Raw genomic sequence first — 22191 nt, 5'->3', positions numbered from 1 at the left:
GTAATAGGAGCTTTTCTTTTAAAAAAATCACGCCTTATAATACCATCTGGAATACAACTGTTGCTATGAATTGGGTGATTTATCCCGTGTGCCTTGGAAACACAGTAAAACTATAATTTTTCTTTGTAAGGAAAGATCAGAAGGGGAATGCTTCAAGGATAATTAGCCCCCAGGGGGTTCCTTTTACTAAATAGGACACATCTTCTAAAACAGGGCTCTGAATTTGAAAATGTCACTTTCCAGAGACTCTTAGTCTAGGAAAAACCTACACAGCCAACAACAGTAGAAGGGTCTCACTTTGTATATATAACCTGTCAAGAAAGTGCATCATAAATGTATTAGAGTTGAGGATCAAGTACCAGTATCTTTTGGAAGAGCAAGCATGACCTATTTAGACTAAGGACAGAGGCTAATATTCACCTTATAAAGATGCCAGTGGAACATGGGAGATTCTGGTAACACTGCAGTCCATTCACCTGGGCAGCAAGGTGTGACAGCCTGTCCTCATGAGTCAGGTACAGCAGGTGGCAGGTCACCTGAAAAGCGCTGAGTGGGATGGAGACGGCCTGCTGGCAGCGAATCTGCGAGACCATCCAGGGCAGATTCACAGCAGCACCGATGCCGCTGGGCTACGTCGGTGACGCTCACAGTGAGATGTCTTTGTTAACCACCCTGAGGCCCTCATCTCCCCGTGGTGGAGGTGTTCTCAAGTATAATCTGCAAAGTTTCTACAGCCGAAGGAATTCAGCATCAAAGAGTGTTCAAACTAACTTTAAGGGAAAACATGGAACACAGCTTGACAAAAGAAAGGGGAGAGAGACAGGGAGACAGAGAGAGAGAGAGGGAGAAAAAGACAGAGACAGAGATAGGAAGAGAGAGATAGAGACAAGGAGGGAGAGAGATAAGAGACAGAGAGAAAGAGACAGAGACAGGGAGACAGAGACAGGGAGAGAGAAACAGAGACAAGGAGAGAGACAGAGAAAGGGAGACAGAGAGAGAGACAGAGGTAGAGGCACAGTCATGGAGAGAGAGAGACAGAGAGACAGACAGCTCCAGGGGAGCAACTGCATTCACCAAGTTGTAGAAATAATTCCTGGGAGTGAGAAAAACAGACCTCAAACAGTGAACAAGCTAGTGTCAGCGTCTAAGCGCTACAAACAGGACTGATGAGTCACCTAAAGTGTGTAAAATCCCTCACTGAAGGGGGCACACCATCTACAAACACCCTGGTGCCCAACAGAATCCAGATCAATACATGATCGGGAGAGGAGCAGGGGCAGCAAGACACCCCCTCAACCCCAGGGAAGCAAGGGCTTCAACAGGCTCAGGGTGGGCGGGGCTCCAGTCACCCCCCAACACACACACACACACACACACACACACACACACACACACAGAAAAGAGAGCTCCAGGTGTACATGACTTTCATTACAAACCTCAGAATTCTCACACAATGTGGGTTTGGTAACTTCTGGTCCTTTCTAGAGACAATATGAACTGTGGAATAAAATTATGACTTTGGGTATGATTACAGGTAACTATATATTTTTTAAATTAATTTTATTTTATTTATTTATTTAATAATATTTATTTATTTAATAATAAATGAATTTATTTATTTATTTAATAATTAATCAATAAGCATCAATAAAATAATTGATATTAATAATTAATAAAACATAATAAATAATTATAATAAATAAATAATCTATTTAAACAATAATAAATAAAAATAATTTATTTAATATTAATTTAATTAATTTTTAATTTAATTCAGGCCCTCCGGTTCTGCGTTCCTGTGAAGAAACGGAGCCCAGGACATCCCTGGTGGCGCAGTGGTTGGGAGTCCGCCTGCTGATGCAGGGGACATGGGTTCGTGCCCCAGTCCAGGAGGATCCCACATGCAGCGGAGCGGCTGGGCCCGTGAGCTATGGCTGCTGAGCCTGCACGTCCAGAGCCTGTGCTCCGCAATGGGAGAGGCCACAACAGTGTAAGGCCCGCGTACCGCAAAAAAAAAAAAAAAAAAAAAAAAGGATCTTGCTGTGATTTATGTCATAGAGTGTTCTGCCTATGTTTTCCTCTAAGAGTTTGATAGTGTCTGGTCTTACATTTAGGTCTTTAATCCATTTTGAGTTTATTTTTGTGTATGGTGTAAGGGAGTGTTCTAATTTCATACATATACCTGTCCAGTTTTCCCAGCACCACTTATTGAAGAGGCTGTCTTTTCTCCACTGTATTTTCTTGCCTCCTTCCTCAAAGAAAAGGTGACCATATGTGCATGGGTTTATCTCTGGGCTTTCTATCCTGTTCCATTAATCTATATGTCTGTTTTTGTGCCAGTACCATACTATCTTGATTACTGTAGCTTTATAGTATAGTCTGAAGTCAGGGAGCCTGATTCATCCAGCTCCATTACCAAGTGACCACTGAGGAAATTAAAGAGGAAATCAAAAAATAACTAGAAACAAATGACAATGGAGACACGACAACCCAAAACCTATGGGATGCAGCAAAAGCAGTTCTAAGAGGGAAGTTCAGAGCAATACAATCCTACCTTAAGAAACAGGAAATATCTCAAATAGAAAACCTAACCTTGCACCTAAAGCAATTAGAGAAAGAAGAAAAAAAAAACACCCAAAGTTAGCAGAAGGAAATAAATCATAAAGATCAGATAAGAAATAAATGAAAAAGAAATGAAGGAAACGATAGCAAAGATCAATAAACCTAAAAGCTGGTTCTTTGAGAAGATAAACAAAATTGATAAACCATTAGCCAGACTCATCAAGAAAAAAAGGGAGAGGACTCAAATCAGTAGAATTAGAAATGAAAAAGGAGAAGTAACAACTGACACTGCAGAAATACAAAAGATCATGAGAGATTGCTACAAGGAACTCTATGCCAATAAAATGGACAACCTGGAAGAAATGGACAAATTCTTAGAAATGCACAACCTGCCGAGACTGAACCAGGAAGAAATAGAAAATATGAACACCCCAATCACAAGCACTGAAATTGAAACTGTGATTAAAAATCTTCCAAAAAACAAAAGCCCAGGACCAGATGGCTTGACAGGCGAATTCTATCAAACATTTAGAGAAGAGCTAACACCTATCCTTCTCAAACTCTTCCAAAATATAGCAGAGGGAGGAACACTCCCAAACTCATTCTACGAGGCCACCATCACCCTGTAACCAAAACCAGACAAATATGTCACAAAGAAAGAAAACTACAGGCCAATATCACTGATGAACATAGATGCAAAAATCCTCAACAAAATACTAGCAAACAGAATCCAACAGCACATTAAAAGGATCATACACCATGATCAAGTGGGGTTTATTCCAGGAATGCAAGGATTCTTCAATATACATAAATCAATCAATGTGATACACCATATCAACAAATTGAAGGAGAAAAACCATATGATCATCTCAATAGATGCAGAGAAAGCTTTCAACAAAATTCAACACCCATTTATGATAAAAACCCTGCAGAAAGTAGGCATAGAGGGAACTTTCCTCAACATAATAAAGGCCATATATGACAAACGCACAGCCAACATCGTCCTCAATGGTGAAAAACTGAAACCATTTCCACTGAGATCAGGAACAAGACAAGGTTGCCCACTCTCACCACTCTTATTCAACATAGTTTTGGAAGTTTTAGCCACAGCAATCAGAGAAGAAAAGGAAATAAAAGGAATCCAAATTGGAAAAGAAGAAGTAAAGCTGTCACTATTTGCAGATGACATGATACTATACATAGAGAATCCTAAAGATGCTACCAGAAAACTACTAGAGCTAATCAATGAATTTGGTAAAGTAGCAGGATACAAAATTAATGCACAGAAATCTCTGGCATTCCTATACACTAATGATGAAAAATCTGAAAGTGAAATCAAGGAAACACTCCCATTTACTATTGCAACAAAAAGAATAAAATATCTAGGAATAAACCTACCTAAGGAGGCAAGAGACCTGTATGCAGAAAACTATAAGACACTGATGAAATAAATTAAAGATGATACAAATAGATGGAGAGATATACCATGTTCTTGGATTGGAAGAATCAACATTGTGAAAGTGACTCTACTACCCAAAGGAATCTACAGATTCAGTGCAATCCCTATCAAACTACCACTGGCATTTTTCACAGAACTAGAACAAAAAATTTCACAATTTGTATGGAAACACAAAAGACCCTGAATAGCCAAAGCAATCTTGAGAACAAAATTAAGTATTTAAAAATCCAAATATGACTTCTCCTCTGCCTGTTGAATCCCCTGAAAATCTTTGTGGACTGATTTTTTCAAATATTTATTCAAAATATTATTTCTTTGTTATATATCATTATTCTTGGGCTTTCAAATATGATTTCCAAATAAAGCAATCAAACTAACAGTGAAAAGATAAATTGTAATAAAAAAACATGAAGACATCCAAGAGATGCCTTTAAAATTAGGCTTTGAGGTATACAGAGTACAGTGAAATGTAATTTTACTTTTGTAAGCAGTTTAAAATGAAGAAAAAGCACAGCATAGTTTACATTCTCTAAACTGTAAACAGAAACATCAATCCCACTTATAGGCAGATTTTTTTTTCAATAAATATATGGAAAACATTTTTGGAGATTTATGACAATTTGAAAAAAAACTGCAGATGAACCACGTAGCCTAGAAATATCAAAAGAATTAAGAAAAAGTTAGGTACGTCAGGAATACATAAAATATATGTAGATACTAGACTATTTTGTCATTTACCACCATAAAATATGCACAAATTTATTACATAAAGTTAAAATTTATCAACACTTATGTACACAATTACAGACCATACATGGCACCATTCAGTTGAGAGAAATATAGACAAACATAAAGATGCACTATTCAATCATCACCGCACACAGTTAACCGTGGCATATGCTGTCTTGCTGTAGTCATTTTGCACCAGCACTGCTGCTACTGCGCTGAGCTCAAGTGTAGTGAGGAACCACTTAAAATGCTCTGAGATGCTCATCATCTCTGTCTGAGCCGTTCCCCTCCCCAGGAAATTGCGAATCTAGTAAAAAGTATCAGTTGAAGTACCTGCGTGTTTTTCATCGTGTCTAGTGCAAAACTGTAAACCCTGAATAATGCCATGGGACCCAGGAATTGCCACTAGTGATGCTGGCCGTGCTCCCAAGAAGCAGAAAAAGTCAGGACATGACAAGAAAAGGCTGAATTGTTTGATGTGCTCTGTAGATTGATGCCCGCAGCTGTGGTGGCTGCCATTTCAAGATGAATAAATCCAGCATAAGGACCATCAGAAAGAAAGAAAAGGAAATTTGCAAAGCTTTCACTGCAGCAACTCCAGCACATGCAAAAATCTCGCACTTTTTGTGAAATACTCTTTTATTTCCTATTAAAAATGCAGTTTTGTGGGTGCTGTAAGAAAGGCTTACCTAGAGACTATAAGATTATTGAAGAAAAAGCAAAGTCATTATATGACAGCTTAAAGTAAAAGGTGAAGGAGGTAAAGCTGGAGAACTGAAGGCCAGCAAAGGATGGGGTGAGAACTGCAGAAAGAGGTTTGGCTTAAAAAATGTCAGGATAACAAGAGAAGCAGCTTCTGCCAACCAAGAGGCAGCAGGTGAGTACACAGAAGCTGTTAAGAAAACCACTGGGAGGGCTTCCCTGATGGCACAGTGGATAAGAATCCACCTGCCAATGCAGGGGACGTGGGTTCAAGCCCTGGTCCGGGAAGACCCCACATGCCACAGAGCAACTAAGCCCATGCACCACAACTACTGAGCCTGCACTCTAGCCCGCGAGCCACAACTACTGAAGCCTGTGTGCCTAAAGCCCATGCTCTGCAACAAGAGAAAGCATCGCAATGAGAAGCCCGCTCACGACAATGAAGAGTAGGCCCTGCTTGCCGCCACTAGAGAAAGCCCATGCACAGCAACAAAGACCCAACACAGCCAAAAATAAATAAACAAATTTGTAAAAAAAAAAAAGAAAAAAAAAGAAAAAAAGAAAACCACTGGGAGCCACGACCTGGAAACAACCTAAATGTTCATCAACAGAGGAATGGATAAAGAAGATGTGGTACATATATACAATGGAATATTACTCAACAATAAAAAAGAATTAAATAATGCCATTTGCAGCAACATGGATGGACCTAGAGATTATCATACTAAGTAGTTCAGACAGAGAAAGACAAATACCATACAATATCATTTATATGTGAAATCTAATTTTTAAAAAATGATACAAATTAACTTATTTACAAAACAGAAACAGACTCACAAATTTCAAAAACAAACTTATGGTTACCAGAGGGGAAATGTTGGGGGGAGGGATAAATTAGGAGCATAGGACTAACATACTCTACTATATATAAAACAGATAATCAACACGGACCTACTGTATAGCACAGGGAACTCTACTCGGTACTCTGTAATGACCTATATGGGGAAAGAATCTAAAAAAGAGTCAATATATGTTTATGTATAACTGAATCACTTTGCTGTACACCTGAAACTAACAAAATGTAAACCAAGTATACTGCAACAAAATTTTTTTAAAAGAAAAAAGAAAACCACTGGGGAGAAAGGACATCTGTCTAAACAGATTTTTTATGCAGATGAAAGTGCCCTATTCTGGGGAAAAATGCCACAAAGGATATTTATTAATATGGAAGAGAATCGAGCACCAGGATTTAAGGTAGAAAAGGATAGGCTAACTACTGTTTTGTGCAAATGCAGCTGGGTTTAGGATTGGAACTGACCTAACCAGGACTTCCCTGGTGGTCCAGTGGTTAGGAGCTCGCCTTCCAATGCAGGAAGTGCGGGTTCGATCCCTGGTCAGGGAGCTAAGATCCCACATGCCTCGAAGCCAAAACACCAAAACATAAAACAGAAGCAATATTGTAACACATTCAATAGAGACTTTAAAAATGGTCCACATCAAAAAAAAAAAAAAAAGAACTGCCCTAACCTATGAAGCTGCTGACCCCTGAGCTGCCCATCTGTTGGTTGTACAACAAGGAGGCCTAGAAAATAAGAACCCTTTCTCTGTGTTGGTCTCATCCATGCTTTATCCGTTATGTCAGGAAGCGCCTTGTCAGGAAGGGACTGCCTTTCAAAGTTCTTTTGATATTAGACAATGTCCCTTGCTACGTGGAACCCCATGAGTTCAACACCAGAGGCGTCAAAGTGGTCTGCCTGCCCCAAACACAATGTCTCTATTCAGCCTCTAGGTCAGAGGGTCCTAAGGACCTTTAAGGCTCATTACACATGACATTCTACGGAAAGGACTGTCCACGCTGCAGAAGAGAACACAGACAGAGAAAACATCATGAGAGTCTGGAAGGACCACACCGTTGAAGAAGCCATCACTGTTACACAAAAAGCCACGAACACCATCAAGCCCCAAACAATAAATTCCTGCTGGAGAAAACTGTGTCCAGACGCTGTGCGTGACTTCACAGGATTTAGGACAAAGCCAATCAAAGAAATCATGACGGAGTTGCTGGGTGTGGGAAAAGAGGTGAAGGAGGAGAAGCGTGTCAAGACGTGGATCTTGGAGAAATTCAAGAGCTAACTGACACCCCCCCGGGAAATTAACAGAGGGTAACCTCATGGAGATGAGGGCTTCCAGACTAGGCCCATGACACGGAAGAAGACGCAGAGGAAGTGGTGCCGGAAGCCAAGGGACATCAGATTAGTCAAGACTGCTTCTGACTTCTTTCACGAGGTGGACCCTTCTATGGTCCGGGCGCTGGAACCAATGCTGACAGTCAGAAGGACTGGTACCATGTAGGAACGGTTTTAGAGAAAATGAAAAGCAAAAACGTCAGGCAGAAATTACAGCACATTTCCGTAAAATTACACACAGTATGCCTGGCTCTGTCACCCCTGAGACACCGGGACCCCCGCCTCCGCCGCCCCGAGACAGCGGGACCCCCGCCTCCGCCGCCCCCAAGACAGCGGGACCCCCGCCTCCCCCGCCCCGAGACAGCGGGACCCCCGCCTCCGCCGCCCCGAGACAGCGGGACCCCCGCCTCCCCCGCCTCCCCCGCCCCGAGACAGCGGGACCCCCGCCTCCGCCGCCCCGAGACAGTGGGACCCCCGCCCCGAGACAGCGGGACCCCCGCCTCCCCCGCCCCGAGACAGCGGGACCCCCGCCTCCGCCGCCCCGAGACAGTGGGACCCCCGCCACGAGACAGCGGGACCCCCGCCTCCCCCGCCCCGAGACAACGGGACCCCCGCCTCCCCCGCCCCGAGACAGCGGGACCCCCGCCTCCGGCACCCCCGAGACAGCGGGACCAACCCCTCCTCTCCCACCTCCTCAGCCTGCTCAGCGTGAAGGACGATGAAGACCTTCATGATTATCCACTTAATGAATAGGAAATAATCATCACGTCATACAGTTACTAAGTTTATCTGTTGTGTATGTGTGTCTGAGTGAAAATCTAACAACTGTATGAGACGCCTTTGTGTCATCACCATCATTGCCTAAGAATTCATTGTGTAGACCACTGTGTGCAGGACTTGTATTGAAGTGGACAGCCTATCTTACATGAGCATAAGGTGATAATTAATACAAAGTTAATAATGTGTTAGTTTTCTTACTGTTTTGTAACTTTGCTTTCAAAGAATTACACTACCATACAGTATGCCTCTCTCTCCTGCAACTGGGGAAAGTGTGTACCAGCCTGTCATCATAGGTAAGTGTTTTTTTTAAAAATGTAACAATGTTTCTAATACTGCATTATGAATATGAGTCTAATACTTTATGCCATAAAATTTTATATTGATCCATCCATTCATTAGTATATAGACTAGGCTACCGTGAAGCAATTGTATCGATTGCATTAGGCTACCATAAAGATTCATATTGCTGCTTCTTCATTATCAGTGCATGAATCATTAAACCTCTAAATAAATATGAATTTCCTTTTCACATCATCTTTTCATCTTTGATGTCTAGCATTAATAATACATATGACATCTACAGTGTTTTGTATCATGTAAGACAATATCTATGTACATATTGGTAGACAGACCATTCATGTTGTAAACAGATAACATAAACTTATGGTATCGATAAATACAGTACAGTACTGTAAATGAATTTTCTTTTCCTTATGATTTTCTTAATAACGTTTTCTTTTCCCTAGCTTACTTTACTGTAAGAATACAGTTTATAATATATACAAGGTAAAAAATATGTTAATTGACTGTTTATGTTATCGTTAAGGCTTCTAGTTAACTATTAGTAGTTAATTTGGGGGTGGGGTCAAAAGTTCTACATGGATTCTTGACTTTGTGGGAGGTCAGTGGCCCTAACCCCCAAATTGCTCAAGGGTCAACTGTGCAGTGTCTAAGTTCAACTAAATTACTTGTTCCAAATACATTTCACAGAAAAAGAATATATTCTCATTTTTTGCTATGAATTCAATCTGACTTCATGCTCTCTCTTTTACAAAGTACAGATGCAATCTATTTTTTCCTATATTCTGAAATATAAAATCAACAATTTTTTATGAGAGTATATTTATACTTCATTGACTTTGCTTTCCTTTTTTGAGGCTTAAATTTATCATCAGAATCTTGGGAACTCATTGAGAGTTTTGAGAAATCTGGCAAGCTACATAAAGAAACTGTAATTTAATTTCTGAAATATTATTCGAAAACACTGTTCAGAGTGTGTGATGCTAAACTTCAGACAAATTTTTTTGATTCCTTTATTTACAAAAGAATTTCACAGAATACCTTCTAAATACAAATCAATTGGCCTCACTTCTACATTTAGAAAGAGAGTAATAATTCAGTATCAGAAGTAGAAAAGCAAACATCTTATTATATAACAGTACCTTTAATGTTGGTGGAAGGACAGACACTTTGTAGTGTGAGGTAGGTAATACCCTTTTAGTAAGTGTTGTGTGGAATGGGGAAAGTGGGCATGTATATTACTGTAAATAACATGTGATTTTGTACCCTTATTTGTGGTCATGTAATTATTTATTCCTTGTTCTAAACTTGAATGCATGCAGTTTCTGTGTTAAGACTGACATCTCTATAAAGGTTTGTGTGCGGAGACAGTTTGGCTAACAGCTTCCCTCTCTCCATCCAGTGTAACTGTATTAGTTCTTCCAAGAAATGTATGCATTTTACCATATGTCTCAGGGAAAGGATCAACCGATATCAAACTCTTAAGGAATCGCAATATATCCCATTTTAAACCCAGAAATGTTTAGTTTCTAGGTCCACCTCTGGGTTGTTTCTGAGTCGAAGTCCAGTAAATGCTGGCAGCCCCACGGTGGTGCAGTCAATCCTGACCTGCTGGGCTCACGTCAAACCTGCTAATACAGTGATGATCACCCCTGCTTTTAGAAAATGCTTATGTTGCATATTGTAAAGAACGGTTTTCAGAGAACACAGATCATACACTGGAAAGGAGTTAACAAGGACTCAGTATAAATAGTCCTTTGGTATTGCAAGAATTAATGCAGGGCTTCCCCACTTTTCTACCTCATAACATACAACTGCATAAACTCGAAATACAAAATTTCTAACTAGAATTTATAGGGAAGATAGAAATAAATCCCACAATAACTTTATGTAGAAAATAAAATATTTGTGTAGAATTTGAAATCGATAGAGATCAATTTCAAGAGCAACACACACACACAAAAAAAGAGTCACAACATCTGCACATTTAAAACCATCCCTTTGGGCTTCCCTGGTGGCGCAGTGGTTGAGTCTGCCTGCCAATGCAGGGGACACGGGTTTGTGCCCCGGTCCAGGAAGATCCCACATGCCGTGGAGCGGCTGGGCCCGTGAGCCATGGCCGCTGAGCCTGTGCGTCCGGAGCCTGTGCTCCGCAACGGGAGAGGCCACAACAGTGAGAGGCCCGCGTACCACAAAAACAAAGACAAAAACAAAAAAACCCCAGAGATAAACCCATGCACATATGGTCACCTTATGTTTGATAAAAGATGCAAGCATATACAATGGAGAAAAGACAGCCTCTTCAATAAGTGGTGCTAGGAAAACTGGACAGCTACATGTAAAAACAATGAAATTAGAACATTTGTTAACACGATACACAAAAATAAAGTCAAAATGGATTAAAGACCTAAATGTAAGGCCAGACACTATAAAACTCTTAGAGGAAAACATAGGCAGAACACTCTATGACATAAATCACAGCAAGACCTTTTTGACCCACTTCCTAGAGAAATGGAAATAAAAACAAAAATAAACAAATGGGACCTAATGAAACTTCAAAGCTTTTGCACAGCAAAGGAAACCATAAACAAGACGAAAAGACAGCCCTCAGAATGGGAGAAAATATTTGCAAATGAAGCAACTGACAAAGGATTAATCTCCAAAATATACAAGCAACTCATACAGCTCAGTATCAAAGAAACAAACAACCCAATCCAAAAATGGGCAGAAGCCCTAAATAGACATTTCTCCAAAGAAGATATACACATTGCCAACAAACACATGAAAGGATGCTCAACATCACTAATCATTAGACAAATGCAAATCAAAACTACAATGAGGGATCACCTCACACCAGTCAGAATGGCCATCATCAAAAAATCTACAAACAATAAATGCTGGAGAGGGTGTGGAGAAAAGGGGACCCTCTTGTACTGTTGGTGGAAATGTGAATTGGTACAGCCACTATGGAGAACAGTATGGAGGTTCCTTAAAACACTGAAAATAGAACTACCATACCACCCAGTGATCCCACTACTGTACATATACCTGAGAAAACCATAATTCAAAAAGAGTCATGTATCGCAATGCTCACTGCAGCACTGTTTACAATAGCCAGGACATGGAGGCAATCTAAGTGTCCATCGACAGATGAATGGATAAAGAAGATGTGGCACATATATACAATGGAATTTTCCTCAGCCATAAAAAGAAACGGAATTGAGTTATTTGTAGAAAGGTGGATGGACATAGTCGGTCATAAGAGTGAAGTAAGTCAGAATGAGAAAAACAAATACCATATGCTAACACATATATATGGAATCTAAAAAAAACAAATGGTTCTGAAGAACCTAGGGGCAGGACAGGAATAAAGATGCAGACCTACTAGAGAATGGACTTGAGGACACAGGGAGGGGGAAGGGTAAGCTGGGATGAAGTGAGAGAGTGGCATGGACATATATACACTACCAAACGTAAAATAGACAGCTAGTGGGAAGCACCCACATAGGACAGGGAGATCAGCTCGGTGCTTTGTGACCACCTAGAGGGGTGGAATAGGGAGGGTGGGAGGGAGATGCAAGAGGGAGGGGATATGGGGATATATGTATACGTATAGCTGATTCACTTTGTTCCAAAGCAGAAACTAACACAACATTGTAAAGCAGTTATACTCCAATAAACATGTTTAAAAAAAAAAAAAGATGCTGAAGGAGCAAAACACACACAAAAAAATTAAAATTATTATCTTAAATGTTACTTAACAAGGAAAGACCAATATAAATGGCATGACTGAACTTCAAAAGATTTAACTCTAATAAAATATTGATCATGGGACTGTAACATGGAACATCAGGTATAGAATGTTTAAGACAATAACGGCTTATACTAAATCCACTTCACATCCACTAAGTTGTTTTCCTATGCATATCCATTATTCATATTTGTCAGAAAAAAGGCAAAAACAAATTCTCTTCATTAAGGACCCACGATGGTAGTTGTTAAATTACAAGATTCAGATGGCTATAAAAATATGATAAATGTTGATGATGATGCTTATGAAACAGTCTTTGTCTCAAAGAAACACCTGGCCCCAGCATTTCCACCTTCATCTATGGCTGTGAAGAACTGAAACCAGCAGCCATGGAGATTTTTTTGAAAGGCATAAACAATATCTCAAATATAAAAATGCCATGTAAACCACAATATATAACCTATAAAAGTCAATTTATATGCTGTAACCTGTGTCGGGTTAAATGTACTTCATTACTTTATTACACATCAAACCAATAAAAATAAAGATTTAAGAACTCTAATTGAAAGAAAGTTTAACTTATAAAATTCTTCAGCAGGAAATTTTATATACACACAGGAACACACGTACATACACATATACACGCTCTACATGGGGTAGACACCTTTATTTAAAAAGGTTAGTATTAATTGATTTACCAGTTTCATTTTGACCAAACTAATTTATCACTTACTATGTTACTACTGATCAGTTGTTGGCTCCAAATGAAAAAAGATGTAAAACACACATTTTAGGCAGAATAATTCACAGGAGGCATCACTGTAGTTTTCTTATACGTAGAAATAAGCATCCAGCTGTTACTACTGAAATAACAGAAATCTACAGAAAGACATTACTTACTATAATAACTGAGACTAAAGGAAAAAAACAAATTCACTTACAGTATAATGATAAAAGTTCAGTATATGTATAGAAGTAAATTTAATTGAGTATTCAGTGACTTAACATTCACTGCAAGATATTTCAATAGAGGACACAAATGTAAAAATATAAATAAATTTTCATCACCTACCTCTCTTCTTACTCCTGCTTGAGCCCGTGGTCGTATCTGAAGGACACGGGCAATGCCCTTCACACTTGACTGAGATCTGTTTTCCTAAGATGCAGGCCTGGTATTGTAGTTTGCACTGTATAAAGAGAGAAAAAATAGTAATTCAAGTACATTTAGTTATATCCACCGGAAGTCAAGAACATGACAACAGGGCACCTGCAGTTCTATGACCCCCGCTATAGACAGAGAGGTGAATGGGACAGGGCAGAGCGTGTTACACCTGAATCCGCATCCTGTGATGCCATTCCTGGTGCGGTGTCTGGGCCGCTTCTGAAACGTTCTCAGCCTCCAGTCCTCATATGAATAATGGGGAAGATAATATCTAATCTAGTGGAATCTAAAAGAGTGATACAAATGAACTTATGTACAAAACAGAAATAGAGCCACAGACTTAAAAAACAAACGTGTGTGGGCCTCCCTGGTGGCGCAAGTGGTTGAGAGTCCGCCTGCCGATGCAGGGGATACGGGTTCGTGCCCCGGTCTGGGAGGATCCCATATGCCGCGGAGCGGCTGGGCCCGTGAGCCATGGCCGCTGAGCCTGCGCGTCCGGAGCCTGCGTGTCCGGAGCCTGTGCTCCGCAACGGGGGAGGCCACAACAGTGAGAGGCCCGCATACCGCAAAAGGAAAAAAAAAAAAAAAAAACAAACGTGTGGTTATCAAAGGGGAAAGGCAGGGGAGGGATAAATTAGGAGTTTGGGATTGACATATACACACTAGTTTATATAAAATAGATAATCCGCAAGGACCTACTGTACAGCACAGGGAACTCTACTCAATATTGTATAATAACCTATGTGGGAACAGAATCTGAAAAAGAATACATATATGTAGAACTGATACACTTGGCTGTACACCTGAAACTAACACAACGTTGCAAATCAACTACACTTCAGTAAAAAATCTAATCCACAGAATTTTAAGAATCAAATGGTAGTAGCTACCACGAATCAGGCTCTCAGCAAATGTGAATAAAAGCTGAATGAAATTAAAGGCAAATGATCGACATTGTTATGGCACATTAGGACATTTTTTTAGTTTACTTTTGCTTTAATTTTCTTTGTAAACATTGCTCTTTATAGAATTTAAGCCTGAGTAATTTAAATAATCCTTAAGATAATATTTTATAACTGTATGTTTGACATGATTTAGAAAGCTGCAAACCTACTCCATCATTTAAGAGGCAATAATTATCTTCCGCCTCTAAAAAATATAGATCTTGCTAATTCTGAAGTAATGTGATTTCTTTCCTGGCTGTGTCCATAATTTACCCAGTGCAAATGATTTTAAAATTAAATAGGACAGACTTTCTGGCTCCAACCGACAAATGTACCAGTGACTAATTTAATTCAGCTTCAGCTGATATCAGGAAGCATAGAATATACCCAATGACTAATCAGATTATTCACATATATGTAACATTTTTTTCCTTGCCAAATAACTCTCTAATGGACAGGCAAAATTCTTAACTAGGCCTGTTACAAAAGATAAAAAATTATTACACTTGGAATATATTTGTAGTGGTTTAGTGGGCCTTTTTGGAGGAATAAACTCTTTCAAAGGTATCATTATTTTTCATTATTCAATCTTTCAAGAATCCAAGAAAAATGACCTTGTCATATAAAATCGCAATGAATTTTAAATGTAATTTAAAATGCCCAATAGTAATCAAATGTAGAAATAAATAAAGAGATTGAGTGTTTTAATAAAAGACAATTTATATGAAACCTTGAGACTTCAAATTTAATATTCTTTACTGTAACTACTTTTAATTTAATATTTCAGAAACTTGGATTGGTCATAAGATAATGACCCGATTTAAGAAAAGTTCAAGAGCAATTGTAAGTGGCATATGAAGAGACAAAGCCAAAAGTCAATATTAATTACAGCTAGTGTGGAGTTTTGAAATTTGAAAATGTTAGGTCCTTTCAAAGATGTTACGCCACACTCATTTACATTTTAAATGTAGTTTATTTTAGCAGTGATTTTTTAAATAAAAAATGAATGTCTGAAAGATACCTGAATAAACAACAAAAATAGCACAATCTTTATAAAAAGTTGATTTAATTTTCATCAAAAAAGTCTGACCTCTTAGCTAATTTTCTTGGATATGTTACAATTTAAAAATTTCACAGCTATCTTTAAAACTTGCATGATATGATGAAGTTGTAGCTTTGTAAAGAATTATTTATAAAGAAGTACTTCGTAAATGAAACAATTTGTTTCAGAATGATTCTATGGAACACTTCTCTTCTGTATGCAGGTCTGTAAAGAGCAGCAGAATCAGACGTCTAGCAAATACACCCTATGTGTGTAGTTACATGAATCTAGCTTCCTGTCATCAGAAAACCATTTATTTTTTTAACTTATGAATTGATTTTGAAAAAAAACTTCATGAAGAATTTTATTCAAGGAATATAAAGATATTAAAAGTACTATTTAAAAATATTTTTAGCTACACCCACTGATTGCATTTCTAATTAATAATATTCAATTTACTTAATTATCACAAAGCTGAAATATTTATAACAGTACAAGTGAACTAAAATATCACAGAAAAGCCATGCTCATTAGTCTGTAATTACCCCAAAATGCAAATACTGTAGAGAAAGCCATGATTAACTCATTCCTGATTACCTAAGACCTTTCGTCTCGAGAACACTTGAGTCACCAGTGATCCTGAGCACTCAGCCTGCAGGATGGTTTTTCTAATGTCAAAACTGACAACTGTCAGGGAAAATAAGTTATTTGTGTAAAAACAGGATCAAAGAAGAAGATGTGATCTTTCCACCCGCAGAAAAGGACTCCGGCCAGGAGACCCTGGGATTGGCCACTGGTGAGGTTTGCAAGATGATGTAACCCCCATGGTCAGGGACATGGCTTAGACCAGAGGTTCTTGGCCAGGGGCTGACTCTGCTGCCTGGGGACATCTGGGGACAGTTTTGGTTGTGACCATGGGGCAGGGAGCGGGGGGGATACTGCTGCATTACTAGCTAGAGGCCAGAAGCGCTAGTGAACACCTCGCAGCACACTGGTCAGCCCCTCCAGATTAAAGCGCTACCCAGCCTCGCATGTCCGTAGAGCCGAAGCTGAGGAGCCCTGTTAGGGGTGCTGGTCTCCCAAAAGACATCAGATGGATTAACTAAACTCCCAAGGCCTGATCCACACTTCCTTAGGGTGTTTTTTCTCGAGCATTCACTAAAGTAACACATACAAAATAAAAACAATGGTATAAACAAGCTACAAGTACTTTATTTAAAAAAATTTTTTTTAGTAAATTAAGTTAATTTATTTATTTACGTTCAGCTGTGTTGGGTCTTTGTTGCTGTGCATGGGCTTTTCTCTAGTTGTGGCGAGCAAGGACTACTCTTTGTTGTGGTGCACGGGCTTCTCATTGTGGTGGCTTCTCTTGTTGCGGAGCACGGGCTCTGGATGTGTGGGCTTCAGTAGTTGCGGTGCGTGGGCTTCAGTAGTTGCGGCACGTGGGCTCAGTAGTTGTGGCACGCGGGCTCTAGAGCACAGGATCAGTAGTTGTGGTGCATGGACTTAGCTGCTCTGCAGCATGTGGGATCTTCTGAGACCAGAGCTTGAACCTGTGTCCCCTGCATTGGCAGGTGGATTCTTAACCACTGCGCCATCAGCGAAGCCCTACAAGTACTTTAATTTCCCAGAAAACCCAGAAAATACAAAGTAGCTAAGACAACAACATACAGTTTATCAACAGCAACGTTCATGAGGCATCCCTGAGTGTGAAGCTCTGGGATTGGATGCATTACTGTTTTGATCATTGAGTAAGACAGGCATACTTTTAAAAATAAATTCGACAAGTCAAACTTAGCTTCTCCATCTGATCAGAAATATCAATACACGGCTCAAGTGGGATTCAAGCATTCTTTTGCAGTGTTTCTAATGTAGAACAAGAATGTATTTAGCAGTAGGTAAAGCAGCAACAATGTTCTATTTGGTATTGTAGTGACAAACACATTTCTTCAAGTGAAAATAAACTAAGGAACACAGGACGCTATGCATCACTTTTTAGCTTCCCTTTTACCTGGGCTGGACTGGCTAACACACCACATCATCCCTCTTTAATACCTTAGAGGCCCAGTATCTCAGACACGCCCTGCGCTTTCACAGGCGGCTTTCCTCACCTCAGCATGGTGCCCCCTTGCGGAGCACAGCCTCCACCTGGGTTTCCTGGTCCCTGCTCTGTGTGGCCCAGCCCAGCCCAAGGCAGCCTAGGAGGGGGTAAAACCCCGATCCCTTCCCTCAGCTGGGATTTACCATCTGCACGCACACCCTCATGTCTCTTTTTGGAACACCCTACATTTTGTTAAGGAGCAACACCCTGCTGATTCGGGCACCTTACTTCTCTTTCCACTACAAAATGTTCCATCACACACCCTCACATGGGGACTCAGGTGACCTGTCACCCTCCCACATTCGTAACTGGACCTGAGGGGCGGGCAGGTCCCCTGGGGGCTCACGGCAGGTGTGGGCACAGACATGAGGGTCCTGCACCCGAGCAGTCTCCGGGGCTCCCTGACAGCCATGTCGGTCCCCTCCTTCCAGACACTTGGCTTGCCCTCCACCAGGCCTCCAGTCAGCATCTTGAGACCGGGCTTCGGAATGGACCAGCGGAATGTGGGCCGACCGAGGTGAGGTCACAGGAGGGCAGGAAGGATGCTTTAACCCGAGTTCATACATTTACAAGCCTTATCCTGTCCTGTCGACATGAACAGGAGAATACTGCTGCTCCGGCTGACGACTCAATCACCGGACAAGGAGAACTGCCGGAGAGACTGAGGCAGGAAGAGCATCCTTAACCCTCCCCTCACCACACACATTCTCTTACCTCTCGTGTAGTCTCTGGACCAGTATGTCTCCAATGCTGCAAACAGGAATGAGTATTACAGATGTTCTTCCTTCCAAAATTAAACACCTCACCGCAGAAACCTGCCTTGTTTGGCACAGAGCTTACAGCATCCCGCAGAGCAGCTCAGAACACGCCAAAGAGAAAACGGTGGGCGTGGAGGGCGGACTCAGAACTGGTTTGGGGCTGGTTTTCCTTTGCTGAGTCTTTGTTCCCAGGTGTCCCTGGGGTTTCTACACTGCATTCTGCCTTCAACTCAATTTAATCCAGAGTAACCGTACAATGTCAGGATGCGTAATGTCCCTCACCTCAGGCAAGGCTGCTAGTGTTTGCATAAAGAAAACCCGCTTTTCATACATTGAATCATTTAGTGGAGCTGCAGGACCATCTAGTCAGGGTCTCCTAGTCCGTGATTTCTGTGCATAAGGCAGAGCTCATGTATGGATTTTCCTCTTTGTTAGGCCATTGTTGTAAACAGTTATTCTAGACTTCAAAATCTGGTAATAAATTTAAAAGATTTTAAGGGTCAAAGGGATAGTATGTTTATTTTACCATCATTTCATGCTTACATGTTTCATTGAATTTTATCATTAAACCAAAATTCTTACTTAAATTACTCCAGATCAAAGCTTCTTTCAAGTATCAGTAATAGTTTCAATTAAAATAAGACCTATAAAAACATATTGTTTGATGACTGATACAATACATACATGAAATTAATACAATTATTTTAAATGACTATTGATTTGTATTTCCTTTATTTACCTTCATATATATAACATGAACTTTGTTAGATAACAACTCAGAATTTTCCAGAGGTGCAGGAGTGGTTAAAAATACTTAAGAAATGGATGAATACAGAACGTCGTGACACCAAGCACTCCTAAAAATGAGGATGACATTTGAGGAGACATTATCTTTACAGATATAAATGACAGTGAATTTTTAAAAAAAGAATGGGAGTAGGAAACAAAAGGTGTATTTTAAAAAACATACAAGGAGATGAAAGAATCAGGATAGAAGGTTACATTTAGGTAACAAGAGAAAAGCCTCTGAAGACCTCAAAGCAGCAGAAGACACCAACGCTAATACAAACATGGAAACACGGACGTGTGATAGTTTGTGCACACGTTTTAATGTCCGTGGGGCTTACATACTGAACTTTGCATTTTAACTGTTGTCTAATAAATAGAAAGCATGAGGAAATGCCTTGTTTATCATGCTTAAGAAATAGCAAGCGCCTGTTAAAAAGTATGTACTACTCTTAAAGCTAAGACATGCACCGAAAGGTCAGCTGCCCTATACAGTTTGATGCACTGGTAGCAAAGATGCCCTTTGGGATGAACGGAAAGAGAAAGAGGGGAAGAGGGGTGCCATCGGCTTTGACACAAAGATACCGGGACACAAGACTTGGTTTTCCCGCTGTGCCAAGTGTCCCCTTGAGTAAAGGGGAGGGGGTAACTGAGGAGCTAGCGCCTCCAGAGCAAGGGTGCCCTCTGTCCACTGACCTCAAGAGGGCACCTGCAACCGAGACCGTGATGGGAGAGAAGATCCTCCGCTTCCCAGGAAGGACGGATGAAGGACGAGTTACTACAGGGAAGGTGAATGTCAAAAGGACAAACGCCAGAGTCAGGTGAAGCAGAATGGCAGCAAACTAGACGGCCTTTCTGAGGCGGACAGGGCATCCAATATTAAGAATAAACTACCATCCTACTGGAACACACACTCACACAGACATACATCTGTGACCAATTCACAGGCATCCCTGTGTACAAAACTACTCAAATGAGTTCACAGTCAGCCCTCTGATTCCGATCCAATGCCCAGGATCCCTTCAGGCCTATTTTCCGCGCTTGTCAGCACTTTGTTCAACAAGGAGAAATGTGGATCCAGTCACATGCTCGACCTACTTCCATAATTATTCCACAGCACCGCTCACGGTCCTCTCCTCAGCATGGAAGGTCCCGGAGCAGCCGCACCGGACGCCCAAGCTCTCAAGCACAGGCAGGCACCCCTCCGGGACCGAGGTACTGGTTCAACCCACCTCATGCAGTGGGTCCCACGGAGCGCAAGGCCCAGGGAGGGACCTAACTTTTTTTCCTGTAGCTCCATCAGTTTCTAAGAGAGGAGCGCTGAGATCTCAGGAGGTGTTAGAGAGATGGGACAGTTTCTCCCTGTAGAAACTGCTTTATGTATCTGGCGCCTAACTATACACACATAAGACTGGAATTCTTCGATTTTCCAGGTGAATTAACATATTCATCATTATGCAGTAATCCTTTTCATCTTTTACGGCTTTTATCTGAAGATCTAGTTTGTCCGACTATTCTGCAGTATTGGAAGTCGAGTCCCCAGGGGTCTCCTATGTTTCTACCCATCTTGGAGCAGGGGCACTGAGTGCCTTCTGCTTTGTGCAATCTCTTAATTTTGTCTGAACATCGAGTGTCCTTGCCGGAGAGAGATGACGCGTCCTCTGCAGAGAAGGCAGATTTGTTTGCTTCTCAGTAAAACAGAGGGAACTCCCCCCAGGGGGCAGAGGGTGGGCAGGCCTGTCTGCAGCCCGTGGTCACACATGGGGTTTCCTCTGCTGTGACACAAACCCCGTGTGTGTGGAGCATCCAGCCGGGTCACTCTGCACGGCCCTTGGGACTTGTGGGGAAAGGAGAATGGACGCCAGCACGAAGACCGAGCTGCTGGTGTCGTGAGTGACACGTGACCCAGGAGGCCCGTGTCATGTGCAGCGCGCGTGAAACAGGGTAAAAATCCCAGACCCACCCAGTTCTCCAGTTTTTGCAGCAGTGAAGACCCTTTCTGGAGGAGAGAGGATGCCGGGCCCCGAGCCCAGGTCAGAAGAGGAGGAGAGGGCTTCCCTGGTGGCGCAGTGGTTGAGAGTCCGCCTGCCGATGCAGGGGACGCGGGTTCGTGCCCCGGTCCCGGAAGATCCCACATGCCGCAGAGCGGCTGGGCCCGTGAGCCATGGCCGCTGAGCCTGCGCGTCCGGAGCCTGTGCTCAGCAACGGGAGAGGCCACAACAGTGAGAGGCCCGCGTACCGTGAAAAAAAAAAAAGAGGAGGAGATACCCGGGGCAAACGCCCCCAGGCCAGTCCCAAGCCAAAGCCGGCGACAGGCTCACCCACTGTCCCCCGGTTCCCGAACCCCTGGGCCTGGGCGAAAGGCGCGGCACCGAGCGAAGCCGGCCACACGGGCTCTGCTCACGGCTCCCGAGCGCCGGGCGGGCCACGGAAGGCCGCTCCGCTGAGCACGAGACCAGCTTTCCAGGTCCCGAACGAGGCGGAAGGCCGAGAGCTGCGGCCCGGAGGGGCTGTGCAAGTGTGGCCGCGACGGACGTGCCGGGCCTGCTGGGGAGGGGGCGCTGGATGGAGCCGAGGGCCCGGGCAGGGCAGGCAAGCCCGCTGCCCTTTCGGGGGCCCCTTCTGGAGAGGCCGGCGCCCCGCGCTGCCTGAGTCGGAGCGGTGGGCCCTCGTGGGGGGGAGCCCGGGCGCGGCCGCTGAGGCTCCCGTGCTGGTCCCTTCCTCGCTGGCTGCCTCCATAGCCGCCGGACGCCTGCACGGCCCGGCATCTTGGGCGTCCCCAAGAGCCCTGTGCGAAGGAGAGTCAGGCCTCGCTGTGCACGGCGGGGATGGCCGATCCACTCCGGACAAATTTCAGGGGCCAGTTCGCTGCAGCTCCTTAAACTACGTGGGTGGGTTCGCAGGGTCAGCGTATCGCACGCGGAATGAA

General features: G+C 42.2%; 1 protein-coding gene across 5 annotated transcripts in view; it reads right to left on the bottom strand.

Moving 5' to 3' along the window:
- Nucleotides 1–22191, bottom strand: part of SPOCK3 (SPARC (osteonectin), cwcv and kazal like domains proteoglycan 3) — a 374306-nt gene that overhangs the window by 92150 nt on the left and 259965 nt on the right. For all 5 annotated transcript variants that reach the window (XM_060101614.1, XM_060101609.1, XM_060101610.1 and 2 more), the window contains one exon: nt 13542–13656. In XM_060101614.1, the coding sequence (XP_059957597.1) occupies nt 13542–13656 (115 nt within the window). The remainder of the gene's footprint in view (nt 1–13541; nt 13657–22191) is intronic.

This window comes from Mesoplodon densirostris, chromosome 6, assembly GCF_025265405.1.
Source record: "Mesoplodon densirostris isolate mMesDen1 chromosome 6, mMesDen1 primary haplotype, whole genome shotgun sequence".
NCBI lineage: Eukaryota > Metazoa > Chordata > Mammalia > Artiodactyla > Ziphiidae > Mesoplodon > Mesoplodon densirostris.
The sequence above is the reverse complement of the archived record's forward strand: the minus strand, read 5'-3'. Positions and strand labels throughout refer to the sequence as shown.